General features: G+C 38.6%; 2 protein-coding genes across 6 annotated transcripts; both read left to right on the top strand.

Annotated features, from left to right (window-relative positions):
• Window positions 1–1,815: 1,815 nt before the first annotated feature.
• On the top strand, window positions 1,816–21,305 carry LOC121959494 (ARF GTPase-activating protein GIT2). 5 transcript variants are annotated; one of them, XM_088070599.1, is made up of 20 exons: window positions 1,816–2,029; window positions 2,559–2,692; window positions 4,141–4,253; window positions 5,711–5,816; window positions 6,513–6,599; window positions 6,694–6,824; window positions 8,150–8,244; window positions 8,330–8,375; window positions 8,677–8,728; window positions 8,832–8,904; window positions 9,000–9,097; window positions 9,216–9,327; window positions 9,824–9,975; window positions 10,082–10,234; window positions 13,010–13,219; window positions 13,378–13,467; window positions 14,093–14,175; window positions 15,727–15,879; window positions 17,727–17,790; window positions 18,070–21,305. In XM_088070599.1, the coding sequence occupies exons 1-20, from the start codon at window positions 1,978–1,980 to the stop codon at window positions 18,277–18,279; spliced, it is 2,214 nt and encodes a 737-aa protein (XP_087926725.1). In that variant the 5' UTR covers window positions 1,816–1,977; the 3' UTR covers window positions 18,280–21,305. The 5 variants fall into 5 exon arrangements, with proteins under 5 accessions (XP_087926725.1, XP_042364758.1, XP_042364757.1 ...); XM_042508824.2 differs by having other exon boundaries at window positions 1,817–2,029; window positions 8,680–8,728; window positions 15,724–15,879; XM_042508823.2 differs by having other exon boundaries at window positions 1,817–2,029; window positions 15,724–15,879.
• Window positions 21,306–21,365: 60 nt separating this feature from the next.
• LOC121959495 (glycolipid transfer protein-like) lies at window positions 21,366–26,057 on the top strand. Its single transcript, XM_042508827.2, has 5 exons — window positions 21,366–21,607; window positions 22,010–22,068; window positions 22,656–22,789; window positions 22,901–23,051; window positions 24,889–26,057. Exons 1-5 carry the CDS (start codon window positions 21,505–21,507, stop codon window positions 25,069–25,071), a joined length of 630 nt encoding a protein of 209 aa, XP_042364761.1. The 5' UTR covers window positions 21,366–21,504; the 3' UTR covers window positions 25,072–26,057.
• The last annotated feature ends 646 nt before the right edge of the window (window positions 26,058–26,703 follow it).

The raw sequence follows: 26,703 nt of genomic DNA, 5'->3' as shown, positions 1-26,703 counted from the left end.
TCTCTGGCTGTGGCTTGTGATGTTGTTACACTGAATTGCATTAAAGGGTGTTCATGTTTTTATTGTCCATCCTCTGACTTCATGGATACATTTCTATATTATGGTTTATGTGATTTTATATCATATTACTGAGCATTTAAAGCTTATTAAAAAATCAGAGTAGTTCCTCACATTGATGCAAAAATCATATTAAAATGCAATAATGCCATAGCGTTGTCTGCCCTGCCTATTGATTTGCAACATTGATCGCATTGGGCTAATACACCCAATGTTAAAGGGATAGTTACCACTGTATTAGCAGTCTACAGAAAAATTATGACTGTGGACAAATTTAAATCATCTGACCATAGCTACTGTCCCAAACCCATTATTATTGTTTTGATCAGGGCCTCTTTTTGAGGGTCACACTGGGCCATCTGTGCCATATTAGGCAAAGATGCAGTGAGTATATATGATACTGATACTGACCTCAACCTGAAATTAAAAAGAAAGGGAAGCTACATCCATTGGCTGCAGACACCAGACAAGCTCATTTCCTCATCCCACTCATGTAAACACCAACATGAATGAACACACAAACTGCAGGACACACAATCTAAATTCCCCATCAGCAGGAAAATGATAAGTCCAGTTCAAGTAAAAACTTTCCAGGTTGGTGTTGGGTTCAATTCACTTTGGCTCTTTAACTGAATTGTGTTTCAATGACAGAGTGAGCCAAGTAAAATATCTGATTCATCTGTTTTTGACTGCTGTAGCCAGGATCTTATGATTGAAGATACCATGACAGTATATGATGTGTGAGCTCTGCTGGACAAGATGGCACAATTCACCTTGAGCTATCATTTGACCTGAAGTGACACTATGAAATTACACAGGATGCATTCTGTACATGAAGAGGTACACACAGAAGTGATCTGAACTCTTCACGTCTGTATCATCAGCTAAATGTCCCTAAATATAAAAGAAAAAAAACACTCATTATGAATAATAGTACCTTTTAGAGTATGACATTCTTATTAGGCAATATTAAGATAAGATAATCCTTTATTTGTCCCACAGCTGTGGCGCTTGCAGTATCACAGCAGTATAGGGACAAGTGCAGTAACAAGAGCAATCACTTAAAAGGAAAGATATATTGCAAATATATTGATATGATCAAAAAACAGGGGAAAATATCCATACTTGCATACTTACTTAGTACATACTTACTTGGATACACACACACACACACACACACACACACACACACACACACACACACACACCCACACACACATATATATTATATATATATATTTCATGTTAAGATGTCTCATTACCCTGCCATGTTTATGAAAGAAATCAAGCCAATATGCTCAGGTGTCAATGAGTTAACCCATAGGAAATTATTGCAGAAAATGCACAAATTGCTGCAGAGAAAATCTAAAGAATGCAGAAAATTAAGTGTTTGATGCACAACATTTTCTGGCAGCCTCCCAAACCACATATTTCATAAAAGTAGGGCTAAAATGTTGAAATAAAAGTTATGAATGAAAATAGTTCTACTCTAAAAAAAGATTCAGGTAAAAGGAAACTTTCTGAATTATTATGTGTGGACTACCCAGACAAAAAGACTGTTTTTTTAAAATACTGAGCAACATACTATGATCCCATATAGAATTGCACCAGCCACACGGGCCCTCATTAGCTGCGGGTTCAACGACATATAGTTGCATACTACACCCATAATAGAAAGGAAACAAGGGAGCAAGCAGACAAGGAGGCACCGAGGAGGCTGCGTGAGTGTTGGAATGGGACACTGCTTTGTTCAACAGTAGGGGAGGGGGGCAGACGAGCACTCAGTTGCTTTGCCTGCTACAATCGGTGAATACAATCTGCTGCCAGGGCGGGCAATCCCGTCTTATCTTTGTCTAGCTGTGTAGTAACGTACCTGTCAAATATTTGTTTTTCGTGGACTAGAAGGAGTGCTATCAAGGGATGTCAAAGCGAGTACGAAGCAGAGAGGTCTGCGCTGATTGCAGTGCTCCGGGTAGGATGTTAAACAAGCTAGCTGTTAGCTGCCGAGCTAACCAGCTAGCCCTTACTACAACTTACGTCCAGTTAGCTAACCTAGTTAACGTTACGAACGGCGATAACTCATGGGTTAATCAGCTAAGTGGGTAATTTTAATGGTTTTAATCGTCCTTCACGTGGAAACATTTTCTAATATATGTCGTGTCTGTGTTTTTGTCTGTTATCACATTAACTTGTCTTTTTCTTAAACTCTTTGCTTGAAAGATGGTTAAAACGTCAATGTCTAGTTAGCTGAACCTGATAAATTAGCTTATTTAGCTAGCTCGCTAAGACTAAATTACAAGTACTTATATTAATGTTGTCGGGTAAAACCCACGCTTGGTTGCATTTGTGATTTTCGGATGTGTCGAAGACCTTAGGAAGCAACTATCCTGGGTGTGTTATTTGTTGCTGTCAGTAAGCGAATATCCTCGTCTTGCTTCAGTTTAAGGTTGTGTGTAAGTTAACGTTATGAACCATCTAAAAACATTTGCATCTTATTTCAGAGCCACGCTGGGCCTCTGTTAACAGGGGTGTGTTGATCTGCGATGAGTGCTGCAGCATCCACCGAGGTTTGGGGCGACACAGCTCTCAAGTCCGACATCTGACTCATTCTCCATGGCCACCCTCCCAGTTACAGGTGAGGAGACAGGGACACAGCTCCTACTCACACAAGACAACCAGATGCGAATAGATATAATCTGTTACTCACAATAAATAACACTGTGGTTGAGGCTCCAAGAAGTGATGTCATTATGAAAATATAACGAAATTGCGTGTGTCATCCTCAAATGATGCATACTATTACAAAGAAAAACAACAAAAGAATGTATGCACTAATAAATATTCAATATAAATATACAGTGTATATATACATATTAGGGGTTGACAGATTATCGGTTTGGCCGATTAATGGGACCGATTTTTGACATTTTGCTGATTATCTGTATCTGTAATTTATTTTAATGATCGCTGATAATTATAATATAATATAATAATTGGTATCGGCCCTGAACAACCAATATCGGTTGACCCTTAATATATGTGTTTGTGTGTGTGTGTGTGTGTGTGTGTGTCATTTTAATTAATTAATGTATGTGTAAAAGAGGAGGCCAACTCACTCGCTGTAAATGTAATCTACCTATGGGTATAAATAAAGTTACCTTACTTGAAGTACTTGAATTCAACACTCAGAAATTTAGGTCCTGGAATACCCTGAAAATCACATTTTTTTCCTTGGTCCCTGAAAAAGTACTGAGTAAACAAAGTAACTGAGAGAACAAAATAATAAATTATTTTATTAAAATGTAAGATAAATGTTTTAAATGAGAAAACAGAGACCAGCCATGGTTGCGATTATTTACTAATGCCATATAAGCACTAGTAAATCGTCAGCACCAGTAAATACCAGTAAATAGTCAGCACTGGGATGTTTCACTAGCCTTCAAAACACACACACACACTCAATTTGCCATAGTTTGTCACTAAATAAGCAGCAGTTAATTAATAATAAGTTTACTTTAAGCCCTGGCACCGTGTTCGCTCCATTTATGAATTTACTGATTTTTTTTTTTTTTTTTTGCAACAACTGGTTTTGAACACAAGTTAACCTCTAATGAGCACTTGAAAAAGTACTTGAAAATCCTTATATTTGACTCGTCCCTGTCTGTATGATCCTTGAATATGGCAGATGTGAATTGATATCAGTGTATTTTTATAAGGTGAATATTGCACATGCCCAGTGATAGCCACTCACATCTGGCTTCACTAGTATTACAGCTTTTGTTTAAAAAAAAGAATAAGCTATTTTTCAGTCTATTCATGCGTGTGCAGATTGATCTATAGCACCTGCCTGATGGGAGGAACTTAAACAACAATGTCCAGGGCATGTAATGTCTACGATGATGTTCTTTGCCCTCCTCACACAGCAAGTGCCGTACAGATGTTCTCATTTGTGTCGACAATCAATTTATTACTATAGATAATAAAGTGTTTGCAAAATCAGACACTTCATTAAATGTGTACAGGAATCCCTTATGCAGAATTTAAATTGATTTAGGTAAACTATTATGTGGTTTCTTGTTTTAGATGGTCCAGACACTCTATGGCAATGGAGCTAATTCCATATGGGAGCATAGCCTTCTGGACCCTTCCTCTTCAGTGAGTGGGAAGCGCAAAGCCAACCCCCAGGACCGAGTTCAGTAAGTGCTTTCGAGGATCTTGATGGATCAGTGCTGATTTTGATATGCTTGTTTGCACTTTGATTTAAAACTCTATTGGCAACATTGATTTTCATGGTTAAGGTCAGTGAACATGGATAATTGGCCCTCTGTACCAAGACATGACTCATGGGTCAGTCTCAAGTAACTAAGTAATGAAGTGACGTGACTGGTTGACGTGCAGATAGAAAAATACACAACATAATGAATGTTCACTTCAGTGTGACAATATCCTACTCATGTTAGCTACATAGGATCAATCTGACAATTTTGATTAATTGAAAGATAATTCAAGAACGTACATTTTGAAGGAGTTATGCAAGTTTTCCTATATTTTTAATGCATTTTTTTTAACAAGACTGTAACCCCGAACCCATAACAAAAAACAAAATGAGAGATGAGATGCAGTCACCCACATCCCCTGCCAGGTATAAACACTGTGTCGGTCCAGTGTCTGGCTGGTGCAGTAAAGATAAACAGTCAGCCGCATATAAACACAGCCATTCTGAGTCCGACCCTCACACACTGAGCAAGCACGTTTAATCACCAGACAACAGACAGAAACAGAGTACGCATTGCACCAAACAGGAGGCAGCAAAACTTGATCCCAAATAAAGGTTTCAAGATGAATGCTCTTATTGGGAAATTTCCCAGGGAAGTTAGAGCCCTTTTGAGGAACTCAGGAGCTAAGCATGTGTTTCAGCCAGAGGAACCAGGACTATAGTTCCTGAAGGAGACCTCCAGGTGTAGAAAATCAGGTCCCTTCTCAGGGGGTTGACCTTTCTGATGGTCCAGGAACTAGCGGGGTGGAGCTGTGTAAGTCGCTGAGTGGTCAGACAGAGACCCTGCAGCTGCTTCAACTTCTCTCAGTGCACAAAACAAGGAAGTAATCTAGTATTGATAGTAGGGTTTCTCATTGTTTATTAACATTAAAAACAAAGTTAGGCTTTGTTGTTGGCTTCCCCACTAGTATAGAATACTGTACTGTCCTCTGTCTGTGCAGAGATCAGCAGAGACAAAGTTTGTCATATGACCAAGAGGAAGGATATACATACTTAGAGTTTGGACAGGAATGCATTCAACAATTTGCAGCCATAATTACAAGAGGGGTAGAGAAACAGGGAGCTTCTGGCAAAAAGTTACCTGGCTTCCTTTAATCAAATTAAGTGGCAGCAAGATATCCAGAATCCTGGAAAGCAGTAGAGTGGAGTACTTAATAGAGGCATTTCTTTGCCACCAATCAAATAATCTACATTCAGTTTGCAGGTATTATGTCTGATTTCAATATTAGACATCAGGACATCCCTATTTGAGATCTGCTTCGCTGGTTGTCGCTAAAAAACATAGTTGAGTATGTGATATGGTTTTCACTTTGAAATAGCAATAGTAGTTCAGATTTTCAGTGTTCCTGGTTTTAGACATCTTTTTTTTGTTTCCAGTCCGAACAAGACAGAGTTCATCAAGGCCAAATATCAGATGTTGGCGTATGTCCATCGGATGCCTTGTCGGGAGGATGACAGTGTAACCGCAAAAGACCTCAGCAAGGTGGGAGAAATTGCCCTATTTTTGGTTTAAGTGTCAACTTCTCTGTTCATTTGGCAATATTTCTTAGATGCAAAAATAACCTATCACTGTCCCATGCAAATTAACTTCTTTTTTGTTTTTTAACTGTGATATGTGACAACTTTCTTTAAGTTTCAGAAATGGTTTAACCTATTTATAGGTTGATATTTAGCATCAGTGCTGCTGTAACTTCTGCCACTGACATTTTCTTGTATTTGGTCAAGCTAGGACTGTGAGTATCATATGTATAATCTGCCTAACCTCAAGTCATGCAACAGCCGTCTCATTTCAAGTCTCTTTTTAAATAATACTGTTATTCCTTGCAAATCATTTAAGGACGAGCTGGATTTTATGCATATTAATAATATGCAGCAAAGTCTTTGGTATTTAGAAAGACAAAAGTGCCTAAAGATGTATGCACAGAAGGCATAAAAAGAATCTGCTTTTTTTGTCTTAAATGCAACCATAAACATATATTATTGCATCTGTGTGGCTTTTAAAGTTGATACAACTGCGGTATCTATTACTTGCAAATATCTAACCTTTTATTAAAATTATATATGCAGCATAATAATTTTACCATGCCCCTCAGTTCTGGGCAGTAGTATCCAGTGATACTGAGTGTATTTAATCCACAATCACAATTCACAATCAAACTATTTGTCGATCTCCTTTCAGCAACTCCACTCCAGCGTTCGCACTGGAAACCTGGAGACCTGCCTAAGACTCTTATCTTTGGGAGCCCAGGCCAACTTCTTTCATCCAGTAAGTGTCATTGAGTGAGCAAAGAACACATTTTCCAAGGTTTAAGTTGACATGAACCTAATGCTTCATTGTGTTGTTATTTTTGGGACAACAGGAGAAAGGAAACACTCCACTACACATAGCAGCAAAGGCAGGACAAATGTTACAAGCAGAGCTGTTGGCAGTATATGGAGCTGATCCCGGGGCCCTGGACTCCAGCGGAAAGACCCCCATTGATTACGCGAGGTGAAACTTTAATTTGTTCTACTGAAAAATGTTTTTTTTTTATGAGCAGTGGGAAGTCTGTCCTGGGGATGATAACAATTAATCGATGATCGATTGATCGGTCGTTAAGAATTTAATATAGCATGTGAAATTAATAAATGTTTTTTTCCAAATAACAATCGATTAATCGATCATAATTTTAGCATTTAATCGATTAAGGAAAGTGCTGACAATTTGCAATCCTAGTCTGTACCAACATTGTGTAATGTCACTAACACCTTATGATTTTAGAGATGCCACAAGTCATAGTTCACAGGCTGCCTCTGTCTCCTACGATTTCTTGTGAGCTCTGTGGTATAATCTCACAGTGTTGGCTGTCTATAAAACATATGAAACTGCCAACAGTTTTTTTTGTTTTACACATGACTAACCTTTAGTGTGGCTGCAAGCATCGCCTTAATAGACACAGCCCAGCTCAGTGGTTTCTACAGGAAATGAACCACATCTTCTGGAGACTGAATGCAGAAACAAACTGTGGATAAGGTCTGCTATTGATATATTTAGGTGTTAATGACGAGATGATGCACATTATGAATTAAAAGGGAAGTGACAGAAGGTAAATAAAAATGGGCAGAAAAACTGGTAGAAAAAGCCAAGTTAGAAACTAGGAAAAAAGCAGCCTCCAGCTGAATTGGCTAGAATATTTAGCATTTCTTGCACTACAATGAATGTTAGACACAGACACAGTGGCGTTCTGTCAGAGTCTTAGTAATGCAATATACGTATGACTAACTGAGGCAGGGGAGGAAGGAAAAATTCTGTAGCACAATCTGTTAGCTGACTCAGCTCGACAAGTTTAGCAAAAGTTGGAACGAAGACCTAGAAATAAAAAAGAGATTAAAAAAATGTTTCAACTAATGAAGCTGCAAGTGATTTTCCATGTTTCTTATGAGTATATTTTACAGTTTTTTTTAATAGAGACAATATATAGATTGCACAGAGATGTGAGCTAAAATAATTGCCTAGTTTTACTTAAAAAATAGTAAAAACTAAAAAGTGAAAAAAAGTAAAAACTATTTATTTTATGGTGTTTCTGGCACAACAGAGGCTTTGTGGGGTTTTTTTTTAAGCATGACTTGTCACTATGGCCAGCTAACCCACACTACATCAGTTTTGAGCTCATTACTCAGACACTGAGTTACCAAGCCAACTTCGTACCCATAATTAAAAATTAATTTATGAGGACACAAAGTTTAGACATGCATTAATTTTAAGGGAAGGTATTTGGTAACCCCAGCACAGTTCCATAGTTTTAATACATGACCTTTTATTTCTCTTCTGTTCAGACAAGCGGGGCATCAGGAGCTCGCAGAGAGGCTAGTGGAGATACAGTATGAACTCACTGACCGGCTAACATTTTACCTTTGTGGTAGACGACCAGGTAAGCAGGCAAACAAGCACAGCTGCAGCTTGGCTTGTAGAGCCCCGTGGTAATCTCTCACCATCATCTCCTTGTTATGTTGTAGATCACAGAAATGGGCAACATTTCATCATTCCACAGATGGCAGACAGGTAACAGCTGTGTTTTAAGTCATAGATGTGATTTTGTTTCACACTTCTAGTTACAAATGTTGAGATCTTGAAATGCACAGAAAACAACACCAAGTAATACTGTTCGCTCTGACAGGCTCCTGACCACTAGTCACTGCTTTATGTTGTACTTAAAATAAACACAATCTTATTTTTCTTTTGCTGCATTCTTTTATTGGATAAGAAATAAGTAAGTACTTTTTTCCATTGTGTGTCTTTTTGCTTGGGTGGAATTTTGTGAGAACAAAAATTATTGATTTGAATTGTTTGCTTTTGCCCAAAGCAGCTTGGATTTGTCAGAGTTTGCAAAAGCTGCAAAGAAGAAGCTCCAGTCGGTGAGAAATTCTTACGTATCTTTCAAGGTCCAACAATCAAAAACTCTGTTGCTATTCAGTTATTGTAAAGGTGATTTGGAAATTCTGTTGTATTTTGTTCCAGCTAAGTAACCATCAGTTTGAAGAACTCGCCATGGATGTTTATGATGAAGTTGACAGAAGAGAAACAGATGCAGGTGAAATTGCAAGAATTAAAAAAAGTACTATAATGCTTTTTAGGTTTGCATTTTATGTATTTACAGTATGTATCTTATATTGTGATTTTTTTCAGTGTGGCTGGCCACTCAGAACCACAGCACACTTGTGACGGACACCACAGTTGTGCCTTTTCTGCCTGTCAATCCAGAATACTCATCTACCAGAAACCAGGCAAGTGATTTCACTGGTGATGCCTCTTGTTAATCTTCAAGTTGTTGTGTGAATACTGTTTTTAATAGTGCTTGCTGCCATATCTTTTCCTTTTTCTGTTATGTATTTGTTTTCTCAGGGTCGGCAAAAATTGGCAAGGTTTAGTGCTCATGAGTTTGCCACCCTGGTTATCGATATTCTAACTGATGCTAAACGCCGGCAGTGGGGTAATTCTTGTGACAGTCCCAAAGGTACAATATACTTTCCAGTTTTTATTTTCAATAGACCTTGAATTTCTTTTGTGTTGTGTTTTATTATTAATGTTTGCACGGCACTAACTGCATGTACGCAGCAGAAACAAAAAAGGACAGCAAAGGAAGAAAGTCCTAATTGGATGTTGCAAATTAGATGCAGGAGGTCAGAATAACTTTTGCATATAAATGTGGACCATGTGGGCTCAGTTATATAGGCCACCATTAGAATATGGACCCTGATGTTTGCGCAGAAAGTATGCCGAACACAGATTGCGGACTGAGGCTTTAATAATGAAAACTCCTGCATTCTTTAAATTATAGAAACCACATCACAGCCTGTTTGATTGAGGTTAATAAAGAAGAGCACGTCCTGATTTTTGGATTTAGTAATTGAAAATAAAATGTGCTCCTTAGCCGTCTGATTTATAAAGCAGTCGGTAGGCAGAAGGGCTTGCTTGATCTCTGATGCTTTGATCTGGTGGTCTGCCTTCAGAAAACGTAGAGCTGATCCTTCAGGGTATAAACAGTCGCCATAACAGTGAGAGCCAGGACAATGACCAGCCTGATTACGACAGTGTGGCATCAGATGAAGATCCAGTGCAAGAGGCCACCTGTGGGGACAGCTGCAATGATGGAAGGACCAAGGTTAATGTTTTTTGGAGTCTGCTACTATTACCATATATAAATGCACCATCTCACATCACATTTTAAACTGATCGAATGCTTTCGTTTCTAACTTATTTTGCTGCAGAGCTCGGAGTCATCTGACCTCTCAGACGGACCTATCACAGTGCAGGAATTTATGGAGGTGAAGAGTGCCCTCACCGCATCAGAAGCCAAAATACAACAGCTTCTTAAAGTCAACTGTCACCTCAGTGAAGAGCTGCGGTCGATGCAGAGCAAGGTTTGTCATTTCAAATGTAATTGATAAGCAAAGCGGGGAATCTCCTGCATATAGTTTACACTTTTTTTGTTTTGCAGGCTTGTGTTTAAACTCGGTATGCCCTTATAGTTCCCATCAACTTTGATTAGATGGTAGTTTTCAAGAGCCATAATTAGAGGTCACTTTGTGCTGGATTCATGGTGTTTGCATCTTCTCTTATACTTGCTTGTGTTTGGAGCCAATCGTTCCTCTGGGCTCTACAACAGTGACAGAGCGAAAATTGTACTCTGTGTGTGCAAGACTTGATCCTTCCCCATGTTACCAGAGACTTTTACTGATGTAATTTCACCCACGGACATTAGTGATTTATGTTCAGGTCATGTCTGTTTGAATGTGTCAGACATTGCCTCATCCCTACTTGGAATTATACTATATATGAATTATAGAGTGCATGAATTTTTAGTTGCAGGAAGACCGTATTTTGACACATAAGTGGATGAAAATGCCAGAAAGTCATAACGCAATACGTCCACAATTGAAATTCCTCACTGCTCGTGGTACAGAGAAAATGGCTGCTATGTTTCTTGTAGGGGAAAAATTCTTGTGGTTATAATTAACAATCACCAGACTTCCTTTGCTATGCTGTTCACTGAAACAGCAAAACAGGATCAGATGGCATTTGTGGTCTAAAACTATGTCTCAAGTCAATTTGTCAAAAGAACAAGTCCTAATCCACAAGTGTTAATCACAGAGCTCATAATGAACCATCATTGTAAATCTATAGAACCATCATAGAGCCACCAGCCACAGAAAACTTCAATGTCTCAATGATTAGAGTTTGAGTGTGGGTGAATCACCAGAGTTATAAACTCCTATTCATTACAGAAACGTTACCAAATTAGATCCCAGACACCTCCAGGCATGAAGTAAGCATTGGTAATAATCTTTTTATATGTATTCTCTGCATATTACGTCACCCAGTTCCTTATTCCTTAGCAATTCAAAAAAGGACATTGTCCCACTCAGCCCCAGTAGTATTGAGACATACATGTTATTTTCAGTTTTACTTGTGGAGGTTCTGAGGAAACTGTCCTCTGTTTGGATGTCTCCCACCCCTCCAGTACTATGGTGACACATGGTTGTATCAAGATAACTTGACACAGTGTTAGATGTGAATGTTTCTCACTGGTGCGTAATGCAAAAAAAAAGTTCAACTGTTGTGTATAAAATAACCTGGATAATCGTATGCTTCCACATTGAGAGACATCTGCCAGCCGAGCCTGCTGCTTCTGGTTCATTGCTCTTTTAACTTGAAATGGGGATTAGATGATTCAATTGTGTGGCTCTTTTAGACTTTCCAAATGTTATCTGACCGGATGGATTAGATTCTGATAGTGAAAAGAGTCCTTTCACAGTTGTGATACCTAAAAAAAAAAAAGGTATCCACCTATTCACAGACTTCTCTTTTACTATGTTAGTATGTGCAAAAAAAGTTTTTTTTGACCCTATTGCAAAAATTCCTGGGTGTCTGTGTTGGTCTGTAGACTCAACATCCTGGGTAAAAAGCAAAATACAAAAACCCTGACATAGACTGTGTTCACTATTGTTTTACATATATTTCAGTATATTTCTACCAAACACATCCATAGTTACACCTTTTCAACATTTTGCAATCATATTGCAATCTGTCTCCACTGTTTCTTTGGATTTGTATGTTTTTTGATATCTGGTAGCTATCCAATCCATCCAAGGATCAGATTTACTTAGTCCAAGTCACTAAATGTAATTGGGGTATACTGTCTCCCAGGCAACCACATCATTACTCCGATGAACTGATGAATTAATATCTGTTTGCCTGTCCTCAGTTGCCGCTACTAGACACCTAACCACCTGATACTGATGCCAAGTGTATCATTGTAGGGATAGACTAAATTTATATGCTTATAAAATATATTGTGTTTTAAAAGACAAGGTTTATCGCCTCCAGACAAATTTTAGGAGGCAGCATTTTATTTGGTTTTCCTATATGTATCAAAGATCTCCAGAGCCCAGTTTAATGCTCTCCTCCTTTGTCTGAGAGACGGTAACGCAGTGTACTGCCTCCTCCTGCTGGTTTATTTACTCCTCAACAATATTGCCCTGACAAAAGTAGTCATTCCAGTTTCTTATCTCAAACGCCCACCAAAACCTATAGTGCTGAAACAATCAACCCCCGAGACTTTTCCCAGCATAATAGCCTCTAAAATGTCTTCTTTTAGTATTCATGTTTTATATATTGTCACAGTCAGATACATAAACTAAAGAAAGGGAGCAAACTGTTGGCAATACTCCTTCTGTTATAGCTTGATAGTACTGACCTCCTTTTCTTTACTCAACACACTTTGAAGGTTTTGTGCTTTATCTCAATTCCCAAAAGTTAAATTGTTGACTTTATGACAACTTACATAATACTATGGACTCTAATTATTAGACGGGAAGCTGAGCAAGTCAAGTTTCTCATTGCTTTTTTCCAGTTTCACAGTGCTGTTTATATAAATAAGGGCAACCACATATGCTGCAGTTTCTCAAGGTGTATTTCAGGTGTTGCTATCAGTGCAAAGTGTCAGCATTTTAAAGAAACAAAGTTCTGTTGTGAGAAAAACTTTGAAGCGATAACAACGCAAAACAGAGGTGACTATAAACTCAGTGTGGAGGCTTAAGCTGTATTCTACTCTATTATTGATATCTGGCCTGAGCTTTTGTAAGGAGATCAGCCCCCAGCTAGAGCTGACTTGAAAGATGTTTTGTTCCCTTCAGCTGAACTCCCTGCAGACTGAAAACACAACACTGCGATGGCAAGCCCCCAGCGGACAACAACACCTCCAGGGGCCCTTTGGTCGACACCCACCTCGCGGAGGTCGCGCCCTGTCCATGTATGAGACGGGCTCTTCCCCGAGGCAGTACCCCCACCGAGTCGAAACGGCTCGGCATGAGGACGGAGTCATTTTACAACCCTTCCCGACTAATGTAAGCACAGAGGCACCAATGTTCCTGCTGGATTGTCATCACGAGACAAAATAATTATGCCTGGCTTGGGGCTGGTGTTGGTTTTTCATTCATTCATTCAATCATCCATTCATTGCATCTCAATAGAGTATGCTCAACTTGGTTTGACCCCTTTCTAGATTGGGAGGGGTCCTTTGGGGACGGCTGCTTCCTCCCTCCCTACCTTCCCCTCTTCCCTGTCCTGGTCGTGGGATGAGCGATCTCAAAGGGTTAAGTACAGAAGTTCCCCTCGGTTCAGAGGCAACACCAGGGGACAGCAAAACCTGCTTGATCCCACAGTCTTCTCTCTCCTGACCTGTGTCTTTAAACTGCTTTTTATCATTATCGCCTGCCTGCATGCATGCACCACAGTGCCTCTGCTTCAGTTCAATTATCTGGACAACTCTGGCCACAGAGACCCCTAACCAGAGCTGCTTTGGCTCAAGTAAACATCCAAGTGATGATGAAATATTGTACCAGAAAAAGCTGTTTAATTAATTAGACAGCAGAATCCAAAATCTATGAAAGTCAGGTATAATGGCTCATCACAATGTGCTTATTAGTCACAGCCACTGATAAGTTCACCGTCAGTTTACATCAGGATTTCTTTGCATCTACTAATTGCATCCACTGCAGTATGCTCCCTGTTACTGCACAATGATCTGGGTGTATATTTCCTGTCTTTTTCTCTTCATCTACTTTAAAACCAAATGTGAACCTGTGTTTGATTTCAGAAACGCATGATTCTGATTTGTATGCGCCTACAGTTGCTCTTGTAATATGTTTATGTTAATCAAATACAGCGTTCATACTCGTAAACAGCTGATTGATGTTAATTCCTTAATGTCTCTGTAGGGCTGCAGTCTGGAAGCACAGAGCATGATGCTTGAGAATGATTACGACTCAACGCCCAACCACTCTGAACTGGAGGAAACTGGGTAAGAACATAATGTGTTAACTTTGTACCCACTTTATGCAATATGGTATTGACTGTGAAACTCGCTGTATATTATTAACACAAAGTTTAGATTTTAAACACCGTTTTCTCTGTGAGGGTTTGTAAATATTCGTATATAGAAACTGCCAGTTGGTTCTGCAACATTAAAAACATTTTTGTTATGAGATGCATGCAGTATGTACTGAAATAAAATGTTTTTAAGGGAGGCAGTGAGACAGAGTAAGAAATGAACTTTGAAGTGAAATAAATGGAAAGTTTTTTTCTTCCTGTTTCTGGTGCCAGAGATGATAATGTCATAATGCAGAAGCTTACAAAGTTAAAGGTCACACGAAGGTTAAGCAGAAAGCGAGACCAATATTAGTTTTGACTGATGTTGGGAAAGAGTTCTTGATTTGAACAGTTGGGCCGCACAGGACCAAGTTAACTTATTAGGGCTTGCACCTGCCTGACGTAAACTACCAGTTGCAAAACTCGACATGAGCAAAAGCCAGTGACCTTTGGTTGTTCTTTTTCCATTTACATACATATAGTGCTGATAATAATCACTGAGATTGGCTGTTTGTACAGTAGCTTAAACGAATGGATCCAGTTCTCCACTGAAAGTAATACACTAATGGCTAGGTTTTTGTCATCTACTGTTGAATAATTTTAGTTCTATTTTTTTCTATAAAGGTCCGGCTTAGATGGCACTGAACAGGCAGTTTAGTGTGATACCCAGCCCTAAACTCAGCTGTATTGTTAGAATTCCAAATTACAAGCAAGACTACATTTGTTTTACTACAGGAAATGGTATTTCACTTATTTGACAGACTGAATCACAGTCAGTATACTGCAACCCAGAAAATAAATACTTTTTCAAATTGGATCCACACTTGTTATGGACTGGAACACCACAGGCAGTTTTAAGTAGTATAAAAGTATAAAAGTATAAAAACTTGTGTCCAGGGTTCCCGCTGTCCTTAAAAAGTTTTAAAAGGCTTTGAATTTTATAAATCTAAAAATAAGGCCTTAATTGGTATTAAAATGTCTTCTTCAGCTTTTTAAAAATTCTTAAAAATGCTCAGAAATTTGAAGTAGGATTTTATTAATTGCTATTTTCTGTTGATGCATTAAAAAAAATTAAATAATTTACCAAAACCCTCTTCATTAACTCTTCATGATGGGTATTAAAGCAATGGTATAATTCCTCATAGAGAGTGAGAATAACTAATAAATGCCAGGTATTTCCCAATTCTAACCAGATTCGACTTTTTCACTGGACCAAAAATGTATTGTTTTATGTTACAATAAACTCTTGGGCAGAATTGTTATTAACTATATGTAAAATTGTTGGTTAATGGTCCTTTTTTCATATCCAGTTTTGTTTATTGTAAAATCCGTCTTAAATTTCATCCCAGTGGCATTAAAAAGTCTCAAAAAGTATTACATTTATTTTGCCCTAAGCTGTAGGAACCCTGCTTGTGTCATTAATGTTGCAATACATAAGCTGTGACATTTTTTTCTTTTTCTTTTTTCTTTTTATTTGTAGCAGCCCTCCTCCAGCATCTGAAGCAGTGGAGCCCGGGGAGGAGGGAGAGGAAGATGCCACTCTGCCGTGCACTGAGGACGTCATCTGTAAGACAGAGCAGATCACCAAAAACATACAGGAGCTTCTGAGAGCTGCCCAGGAGACCAAACATGAAAGGTAGCTTATGATTAATAGATAAGTAATATTATAATTACAAAGTATAAAATATGTCAACATCAAATATGTGCAAAGTTGGTGTGTAATTCTACAGAGTCAAATCTGTCATTGTTTGATGCAGCTTGAACTCTGTATATTTGAACCACCGCTGTATTTCTGTGATTCTGCCTGTGCTTTAGAAGAGGTTAAATGGTGTTTCATCCTCTGTCTCAGCTGCTTCTCGGTCAGTGCTTTTCAGTCGTGGTCCTCAGGGCCCTGCCAGTTTTCATTCAATCTGGCCAGCTAACCAAGGACTGATTTACACCTGAGTTTTAAGGCGATTGCTGCAATTGAGTAAACCAGCAGCACTCTGGTCCCAAATAACAGCAGTGAGAGCCACTGATTTTATCCTCGCTGACTGACCTCTGTCATTGTGTTCTAGAAACCGTGTGTCTGCTGGGGGTAGGCCTTGGGTTTTTAAATGCAGCTGACAGGAAACACCACATGGCCACTTATTCCCCTGTGACCTGCCAAATCCGCAGCGAGTTAGTTAATGTCACTGAGGTTTCCTGTATGAATCATTGTATTAACATCCTACTTTGTTGTTGTTGTTTTGTCATGATGTGTGAGATCAACTATTTTATCTCATCCCAGTTTAAAATTATAGATTCAATATTGTGGAAAAGGATGAATGAAGAATGCTCATATTAAATGAGACTTAAGTGTCAAATAATGAAGTAAGCATAGGTGAAAGTAATCCCTGTGAGCAAAACCTCAGGCTTTAGGTTGTTCTGTGGGTTTTTTTTTACTTTGGCTACATTACAAGGTGCAGAGATATGAAAGACCCTGAAAGGGTTACCAATCAGAGCACACTGGGCTTTTTCAAGAGAGGGACTTAAAGAGACAGTTGCTAAAACTGAGCGTCTCAAACAGAGGGTGAATACAGGTGTTTAAGCACAGGCAGCATGAGGAAAATAAAGTGTTTTGGACCATTAAAGCACGTAAACATGTTCTAGTAGAAACCCAAAATATAAATATGAACCTAAAAATGAGCATAACAGGTCCTCTTTAAGAGGTGTTCAAAATAATGGAAGGCGCATACATGAAAATTGTGCCTTTTTATTTTTTGATGATAACTTTGTAACTTGGTACTGATTATTAGAATGTGAGTCTTAAACAAATCCTAATGTGCACAAATATTATAGTAATTAATGTAAATTAGAGTTATCTTCCTTGGTCTAATGCAGGCTTTAAGCTTGATAATTGGCTTCCTCTGTTTGGATATTTGTCTCTTGGGCCCATAAAACTGCTTTCAGTTTGAGTATCGATCATGATGTTGATGTATTAATTGGTTCGTCCAGTGTGACAGAAATCAAAGTGGTTTGTTTTAAAGCTTCAATAACAGCGCTGTACACCAACCCAGTGTTGTATTTGCCTGCTCATAGCACCTTTGTGGTACATTTTGTCCAATCTGGCTATCAGTTAGTTCAGTTACATAATCAAATACAGTAGATAGGGAGATATTTTAAAGATTTACAAGGAATTTGTGTAAACTGCTATAATATTTGTTGTTAGGTTTGTATTTTGCCATCTGTGCTTTATGAAACCGTTTTTGAATATGAGGTAATTTCTCTCTGACTGAAAGAGTGTGCTATTGAGCAAAACAGCAAAGTTTAACATTTCATACATGAATACATGCGCAGTGTGCTGTATTCATAAAAAGCATTTATGTGGGCACATGGATTATTACCTCATGTTGCTCTCCTTTAGTTTTCATGAAGAGGGATGTTTGTTCTGCATTGATGTTTCTGTATATTGCACAGGAGTGGTTGATCACCCAGTCAGCCTTTTGTGTCTGTCTCCCGCAGCTTCCTGCCTTGCTCAGAAAAGATCTGCATGGCTGTGACAGAGATGGCTGCCCTGTTTCCCAAGGTAAGATGACTCCTAACAACAGCTTGATGTCCCTCCCCCCCGAGCAATTGACGGATTTGTTGTTTGTCTGAAAACAGCCAACGGGAATCTTGTATTACTTGTTTGGATCGGGGCGGCCCTGTTCATTACATTACTTAGCTTTATATTTACCATTTATTGGATTACTTTGTTTTATGTTTACTCACACGCACAGCCCACTGACCACAATGAGGGTTTATTTATGTGGGTTGTCATGTCAGTCCCTTATCCAGTCTCCATCATGCCTCCTTCCCCTCACAGAGGCCGTCCTCAGAGACCGTGCGAGGGTCTCTGTGTCTGCTCACTTCGAGTGCTAGCCGGCTCCACGGAGAGTGCCAGAAGGCCGCAGATCATAACCCGTGCCCGTCGGACATCCAGCTGGTCACTCAACAGGTCATCCAGTGCGCTTATGACATTGCCAAAGCCGCCAAACAACTTGTCACCGTGACAACCAAAGAAAACAACAACTAACACCCAAAGACATTCCTGATACGCCCCAAATAATTTATTATCAATAATGCTCCTAATTTCAACTTAATCAGTGTTAAAATCCTTTTTTTTATTCTCCCATATTAACCAGTGTCACACACACTCCTTTAAAAAAGATGCAAAATTACAGATCAATCAAAACATTTATTTATTTTATCGTTTCGTATCATGGTAATACAGAGTAAACAAACATCTTTAAAGCTGTAGGACAGAGTCTGTTACTATTCCTTCCCTCGTGAAGAGATAATTCACACAAAAACCCCAAAGTACAATGTTGTGTAAATATAAAACAACTAGAACAACAGTTAATCCCCCTACATTGTACTTATCTCCGCAGAGGTCATCATTTATGCTCCTTGAGATCAGGTGTCTGACATGACTGAGCTGCCCGAGGGGGCGAACGTCTGCAAAACACCTGGCATCAAAGATCAAAATAGATTAACCTTAATCTGCACCAGTGACATCAGTTTATTTTCCTTTAGTCATTTTAAATGTTTTTGAAAATGCAATGACAGTATTTTAATCTTGGACCATTGTGACACCACTTGCTTAGAGTTAAACGTTTGTTTAGTGAGCAAACTGTGATTATAAAAGTAGCTTCAGTGCATCGAGCACCGTGTTAAGGCCAGCAGTACCAAGAGTGTGCAAACCTTCATTCCATCCAGCAGCTCCAGCAGCTGATTTCACTGTTCAGTAGAGTATCAGTAGTTTTCGGAGTTACATTGTTACAGCCATACTTCTGATGTTGCGTGTGTGCATGCGTGTGTGCGGGCGTGTGCGTGTGCGGCCGTTTGGGCGCAGTTGTCACGGAGATGGCCTCGGAGGCCCCTGTGAAATCCATTTTGAATCAATTTTATTAGCATTATGCAAATATATAAGATGTATGTATCAATGTAATTCTTTATCAAAAATAACCAAAATGCTATTCTATTTATAAACTGTATGTCATACCTGTAAGAAAATATCAATGTTTATTTTCATAAGCTTTTGTTTAACATGATGCTCCTCACAGACTAACTTTTGTTCTGAGGTTTGGGACGTCTCAGCTGGCAGGAAGTTCTGGGCAACTTGTGATCTCTGTTCCTTTGGTGTGCTGCTGTAACTCCAGTGTGTTAGATGCTGCCTGTGGTCACATACGTACAGCTGTGGTTTACAATCACTGATAAAAGTAAATGTGCCCTCAAAGTTAGAGTACCTGTTGTAGATCTTGGGTCTAATGTGTCACTCGTTTTTGTGAGCCAGGTCAGTTTCAACTAGGGGTGGAAAGAAAACTAGAATACCCAGCACAAGTGGAGTAATCTTAATTTAATAATAGTAGAAGTAAGATTGTGTTGGAATGTGTTAGATGAAAAGTAAAAAGTATCTCTTTTTTAAGACAGTTATAAATTACAGTTACAAAGCTACATCTGGTCAGCATGAAAGAGCCAATGCAACCGAATCGCTTTTACAAATATGCAACTTCTCCCTTAAGCAGTCTATCTCCAATTCAGTGATGAGTTCTAAAGTGTAAAAGAAGGCTATTTTGCCTATTTTTAATGAGTGAAAATAGGTAAACATCGACATAGGACATCAAAGATAGTTATTAAATATGTCCTTAAATCTCTCCAGTAGAAACTGTTGAACCTTCATCATGTTTTCAAAAATCTTACAAGTGATCCTTCAACTACATCTCACGTTCTAGGAGTTTGCATTTGTTGATTCTCTGTTTTGTTAAAGCCTTTTTAAGCTTTTCGTCAAAATATTTTTTGTTTTTATGTTCTTTTGCATGGTCTTCTGACAGAACTCGTCATACAGATTGTCTTGTGATTTGTCACCATTTACTTTCATTTTTGGACTAATTTTTTTAATGCAAAACTGACTTTTGTTTAACATTCACTATAGTATAATGGTAAACGCTAAAATGTAGTGTAAGCATTTACCCCCCGCCCACCTGGCCCCCCTAGTTACATGTTAGTTACATTTATCGAGAGACATGTAACTAGCTTTTTCCCAACACTGGTCTCACCTTAAATCCTCGTGATTGGGTTACTATTTACATGTTAATTATACTTAATTACTTACATGTAACTAGTTCCTCCCCGACACTGGTCTTGCTTTGAATTTTATGATTGCCCCCCCAGTTGCATGTTAATTACATTTAGTTAGTTATATGTAATTAGTTACTTCCCAAGACTGATCTCACTTTAAATCTTCATGATTTGGCCACTAGTTACATGTTTATTATTTTTAATTAGATACATAATTAGGTACTTCCCGATAATCCAGCTTTACATTTCATGTTTGGGCCATTAGTCGCATGTTAATTACATAGTAGTAGTTACATGTTACTAGTTACTCCCCAACACTGATCTTACTATAAATCTTCATGGTTACATGCTGGTTACATTAAATCAGTGATATGTAACTAGTTACTTTCCAACACTGTATTTTGCTTTACATTTCACGATTGCCCCCCCTAGTAACATGTAACTTCTTACTTCCTGACACTGATCAGTTTAAATCTCATGTTTGGGCCACTAGTTACAGGTAATTACATTTAAATAGTTACGTGTTACTAGTTACTCTCCAACACCGATCTTACTATAAAATCAAATCAAATCAGTGATATATAACTAGTTACTTCCCAACACTGTATTTTGGGAACACACACACACACACACACACACACACACACACACACACACACACACACACACACACACACACACACACACACACACACACGTGTAACTTCACACTTCCTGACACCGATCAGTTTAAATCTCATGATTGGTTTCGCTTTAAACCTTTATGATCTGCCTGTGATTAAGTAACCGCATAATTCTAAAAAGAAAAGATGAACGGGCTGCTTTTTACAGCCTCAGAAACAAAAGTGCGTGTATCGGGTCACTTTCCACCTCTGGTTTCAGCGCTGACATTTAATTCCCTGTAACGTATAGCCTCCCACTGCCTCTGTGGTTGAAAACAATCCCTGCCTTAGGTTTAATAAAGTATAATTCATACCTCAACTCGCTCTTTGTCGTGTTAGTGTGTGCTCTGGGAGCAAACGGCGGTTTTCAACACGCCCATGTATAATTTCCCACCTGTTGGAGAAGGACGAAAGTGATAGGGGCTGGCGGCGCTCCCCCACCCATCCGACAAGAAGAAGAGTTCCGGGTTCTTTTCAGCCGAAAGCTGCTCGCGCCTGGCGCTCTCACGGCGGGGACCATGGCTCTTTTACTGGATCACCAATTTAAAGATCTGCCTCCTGACAAGTCTGTAGACACAAAGTTGTTCCTGGAGGCTGTTTCTCATATTCCGGCATTTTTTGGTGAGTATACTTCCTCTTGAACTCGATTAAATATAAGATAGGGTATGCGCGTGGTTGTTGGCGTCACGGGTTATACTTGTTCCTCATGTTTGACATGTCACCAGTCTGATGGTCGTGGTCATTTCACGCATACCAAAAAGTGGGGCTGCTGGGTCACGGTGGGGATCCGAACCAGCTGCAGCAGTTTAGCCTATAGAGAAAGTCTTTGTTTACTCATTGACAGAGCACACATTGGCCTCATTGTGCCTTAACTGAGACTTTGCATTCACTGCATTTTTTACCCCCCTGTGTTTGTACGTTAAAGGCTGATCTGTATTCATCCTCCCCTCTGAGCCAGTGACATGTGTGATAAAGTCATTCATATTTTATTGCTTTGCTCTCAAATGTCTGTTTCTCTTCCAGACTGCTTGGGATCAAGCGTATTTTCAGTCATCAAATCAGACATAAATGGCAATATTACGGTAAGATACAGATCTGACTGTATTTTTTTTTTTTATTTATCTGCTTGTGCACTTGGTGTTTTTATACCGCTTTAAAGAATATTTTCACCACTGTGCTAAAGGCCACCTTAAACTTTATTTTAGCAAGGTTATAAGGAGTATTTATTTTAAGGTAGTCTCTTTACTAAAATACAACCAGATCATAGGAAATATGTACACAGTATCAAAAATGCTAATATTTCAGAATAAAACAACTTGAGTTGTAAGTATTAAATGTGACCTCCCTTTCCACTTGGCATTTCTTGAACTCTCTTGGGCAGGCATTATGAGATCTGCAATACCAATCCTCTGGTGTATTAACACCAGGTTGCATCAATACATGTCCAAAGCTCACTATTGATTGTTTGACCTTTTGTTATGGTTGTATAATTCCAAGTTTCAAACTAAATATTGACTTAAGTCTGAAGATTTAGTTCTGACTTTTCATGTTTTAATGCATTGTACATGCTCTCTGTATTTTTTCTATCTTAATAAAGAGCCTGATAAACAAATAATAAGCTAATGGTGCAGCTCCTGCATGCAAACTCAACTCTAATGTGCATTTTCAGAAAATTAATGCAGTGTATCAGACGGATCCTGCAAAGTACGTCACCTTGCAGGACATTGTGGTGGCAGAGCGAGAAAACCATGCAGCAGAATGGCCTAAAGTTGGAGCAACATTAGCTCTGATGTGGCTTAAAAGGTGAGTACTCTCTAATCTCACTGTTACGTCACACTGTATGTTGAACTTTCAATCTGTAGTTTGTAGGGTGTTTTTAAAAAAAAAAAAAAAAATACTGGGTCTCTCCTGCAGGGGTCTCCGTTTTATACAAATCCTGCTGCAGAGTTTGGCAGATGGAGAAGTGGATGAGAACAACCCCAACCTAATAAAGGTTAATGTCACCAAAGCCTACGAACAGGCGCTGAAGAAATACCATGGCTGGATGGTTCAAAGGATTTTCACTGTGAGTAAAAATGTCCCCTTGATATTATTCATGGTAATTTATTGTAATGAAATAGAAGGACTAACCAAATCCTAACCATACTGCCTATTTGAATTTGTAGTTCACATGGTTTTGTTAATGGATAGCACTAATTAAGCTGTTTCCATTATTTTGTCTACCAGAAACACACTATACTTTGTTATTGCCTTATATTTTACGTTTTAATTTTGTGCCCATACTGTGTATTTGAAGAGTAGCTCCATTATTATCATTTTATTTTATGTTATTCTTGAGGTTTTTATATCATTCTTTATCTCTCAAAGAGTGCTCCAGATGTATTCAAATTCAGAAATTCAATTTTTGGTAAAAGTATGTTTGTGTTTGCCTCAAAACGCAATTTTTTCAACCTGCGCTGATGTAGGTTTCTGCACATTGGTGTAGCTATACAGAGGGTTCCCATGGTCATGGAAAACCTGGAAAAGTCATAGAATTAAACAATCACATTTCCAGGCCTGGAAAAGTCGTGGAATTAGTAAAAAATCCTGGAAATCTGTTGTTTTTAATGAAATTATTCCAGTTATCTTCTATGGATAACCTTTCACATAATGTAACATAACAGCAAATTTATTTATTTTAGCTGACGAGGCAATGTTGCTCAAACATGCATTGGTGTGTTACAATGATTTGTGTGTCATCACATACATTTCCTCATTTTCTCCGCCAGCTGAAATTAGGTTTGAATAGAGATTAAATTTGATATGCTTGAAAAATGTCAGGCACGTGGGGCAAGGAAAGAAATGTCACGAGTCCTTAAAAAGTCATGGAATAGTTTTGAAATACTATATATATATACTATGTCTATGAAAATATTTCAGAACCTTGTATATAAACCTACATACTGTGGTGGACGCCACCTTAGTTCCCGTTCTGAAAGTCAATCGGTCGATTGATTATTTATACATGGAATTATACAAGTCACACCTCCAGTGAAATGTGATCCCATCAGCTCCTTGAACTTGTGCACTGTAATTTTTTGCATTTTCTTACGTTATTGGCTGCTGCTTTATTATTGTCCATATTTTTGGACGGTTCTGATAATCTCATGGTTTCTGGTTGTGGGATGATTCCACACGTCCCACCCCAAAAAGACGACCACATAGTCCCCTCAAACACGGGCAGCACCTCACTACAGCACTACCGCCTCCTGAATGGCGTATAGCAGTGATTCACGGCAGGAACAGGACAGCACCTCACATTCTCACCGTCATACGAGTCCTTTTTCACCATAAAGCACACAATAACAAATAAACTAACTGACTGAGTTGATGGTAGATAAGAAACTCCTCTGTGCTGTGAGTTAAAATCACTGTTTCTGTCAATGCAGTCTGGTAGCTTTGAAGGGGCATAGATGATTGTTTCAGTTCTCTGAATGAAATGGCTGTCTGACGGCAGGGAAAAAGCGCTAAAATAACATAAATATTGCATGCTCCTGAGCTGATGTTTTTTAAGTGCTCATTTTTATGGAGGCTAAAATCGCTGCTGCCATCACCATCCACAGCCATCAGACTCCTTTGGGAGAAACTTCAATTTCACTTTGCAGACATGAGTTACTAGTTACCACTGCTTCTGAGTGAATTAGTGTTATTGTGTAACTTTCTGAACTGAACTAACAAAGGAATTAGAGCTGTAACCTACGTCACCGCTATTTGATAACCTTGATAACCTCAGAGTGGGAGCTTTTGTTTGAAAAACATGGAGAATACTGCGGATTAACTTTAAGAATGTTTTCGTTTGTTTTATATGAGGAGCTAATTTTTTTTTTCCTTTTTCCTTTTTTTCTTGTTGTTGTCCATTGCAGGTAGCAGTACGTGCAGCTCCCTACAAATCAAACTTCCTCAAGGCTCTGTCAAAAGGAGAGGAGGTGAAAGAGGAGGACTGTCTGGCAAATGTGCGTCAGTTCCTGGTTAACTACACTGCCACTGTAGACGCCATCTACGAGATGTACAGAGATCTGAACGCAGAGCTGGACTACACTGTTTGATGTCCCAGGACGTTTGTCAAGCCTCTCAGGTTTCAGACAAGTCCATTTTTCAAATGGTGTTTTTTAGTAGGATCGTTTTATTTTCCTTTCAGTGTGGTATTTATTACTTTGATTATGCCTTATGAAATATTATTACTGTATATTTTGGTCTTAAAATTATGATAATGGATTAAATTTAAACATAACAGATGGTTATGTTTTGTGTTTTTATATAATTTGAAATAACTGCAGGATTTTAATAGCAACAGTGCAGCTCTTAGTCTTATGCAGAATGAAGTATAAGTGTGTGTTGCTGCTTTATTTATGAGACAAACAGGTTGCTTCTCACCTGTTCCATCAAGAGGAGAATACAAGACTGAAAGCACTGTTGTTATAATAGAAAAATATTTCTGATATTCTCACATCGGGATGTTCTCTGTCTCCTGAGCCGTGGAGTTACCTCTGTTAACCCGAGAGAAGCGGCCCCCGGTAGTCATTTATCATTTAAACAGCCCGTTTCCAGTGTGCATTAATCCACTTGTGCCTTAGTGTTTCTGTACAAATACATACGTTTTCAAAGTGAGCTCAGACTCTGTGTATTTGCAATTTCAGCTAAGCTACAAAGCAGTTAGAGCCAGAGCTATTTTTTTTCTGAGGGCCCAACCTGTTTGGAGTCTGTGGTGCGTCTGTGGTGAGTCTGTGTTGACAGAAGGCGTGGTCCACTTCTGTTTTTGTATGGATTGTTCTGTGCCCTAATTTTTGCCCATTTGTCTGTAGTGACTTAACTTCTTTTACTTAACCATTCTAATGTCAAACAATGTTTTTCATAACAGCAGAGAGCACATCATGTGCATATATATTACTAACGTATTAATTAGAACCGCATTTTCTTTTCTTCATGGATACTTAAAGATAGGCTGTTTGTTTCTGAATTACAAGCTATGATTAAAAAAAGAATCTTATCAAAAGATCTTAATGTATAATTAAAAATAAATGAATTGTTACTACCCAGTTGAATGACTGTTAAAAAACAATAATCACACTTGCAGTTCGTGAATTTTACTTCAGGTGGCAGTGTTTACTTAGTTTTTGCCTTTTTTTTTTTTTTTTAATCAGGTTTATGGTGCAGCCACTGCATGAAATAATTTAAATTATGTTCAGTGATAAAAATCATACACTAAATGCAATGTACATACAGTTACAGTCTTTGCCAACTTAGATCCTTAATTATTCTAAAGCACAGTTCTGATTTATGTTTATAAATTTGCAAGCACAGCTATGTGTCTTTCCCAAAGCTCTTTTGATGGACCACAGTTTAATTTGCCCTCAACTCAAATACTTTTGAGGCAGATTGCAGAAAAAAAAATGTCAACACAGATGAATTTCAGTACTAATTTTTTCAAACATCAGCAATAAATTGGAGGAAAATACTCTCCTCCTCATGTCTCCTAATCCCCCAAATCAACCAGCCTTTTCCTTTGCCCAGTCTTACTTATCTGAAGAGTGTCCCAGAGGCCGCAATGGCTCTGGTTCCTCTCCCAGCGGAGCCTGAGCTAATCGTCTCTGAGTGAGAGCAAGAGGAGCATGTCTGTAATCCTGTAGGTTTATCAGCAGAGCAGCCCGGCCTGTCCCGACTGATAGATAGGATGGAAA

Source organism: Plectropomus leopardus, chromosome 20 (assembly GCF_026936395.1).
Source record: "Plectropomus leopardus strain MGB_pleo_1.0 chromosome 20, ASM2693639v1, whole genome shotgun sequence".
In the NCBI taxonomy this organism is placed as follows: Eukaryota; Metazoa; Chordata; class Actinopteri; order Perciformes; family Serranidae; genus Plectropomus; species Plectropomus leopardus.
This window is presented reverse-complemented; position numbering and strand designations above follow the sequence as displayed.

Excerpts from the sequence above, each read along its gene's own strand:
- LOC121959495 (XM_042508827.2), top strand. The coding sequence starts at position 21,505 with ATGGCTCTTTTACTGGATCACCAATTTAAAGATCTGCCTCCTGACAAG. Across the intron at positions 21,608-22,009 it reads TCATATTCCGGCATTTTTTG|ACTGCTTGGGATCAAGCGTA; the intron begins GTGAGTATACTT and ends TTTCTCTTCCAG. Across the intron at positions 22,790-22,900 it reads GCTCTGATGTGGCTTAAAAG|GGGTCTCCGTTTTATACAAA; the intron begins GTGAGTACTCTC and ends TCTCTCCTGCAG.
- LOC121959494 (XM_042508823.2), top strand. The coding sequence starts at position 1,978 with ATGTCAAAGCGAGTACGAAGCAGAGAGGTCTGCGCTGATTGCAGTGCT. Across the intron at positions 8,245-8,329 it reads CCTTTGTGGTAGACGACCAG|ATCACAGAAATGGGCAACAT; the intron begins GTAAGCAGGCAA and ends GTTATGTTGTAG. Across the intron at positions 8,905-8,999 it reads CAGAAGAGAAACAGATGCAG|TGTGGCTGGCCACTCAGAAC; the intron begins GTGAAATTGCAA and ends GATTTTTTTCAG.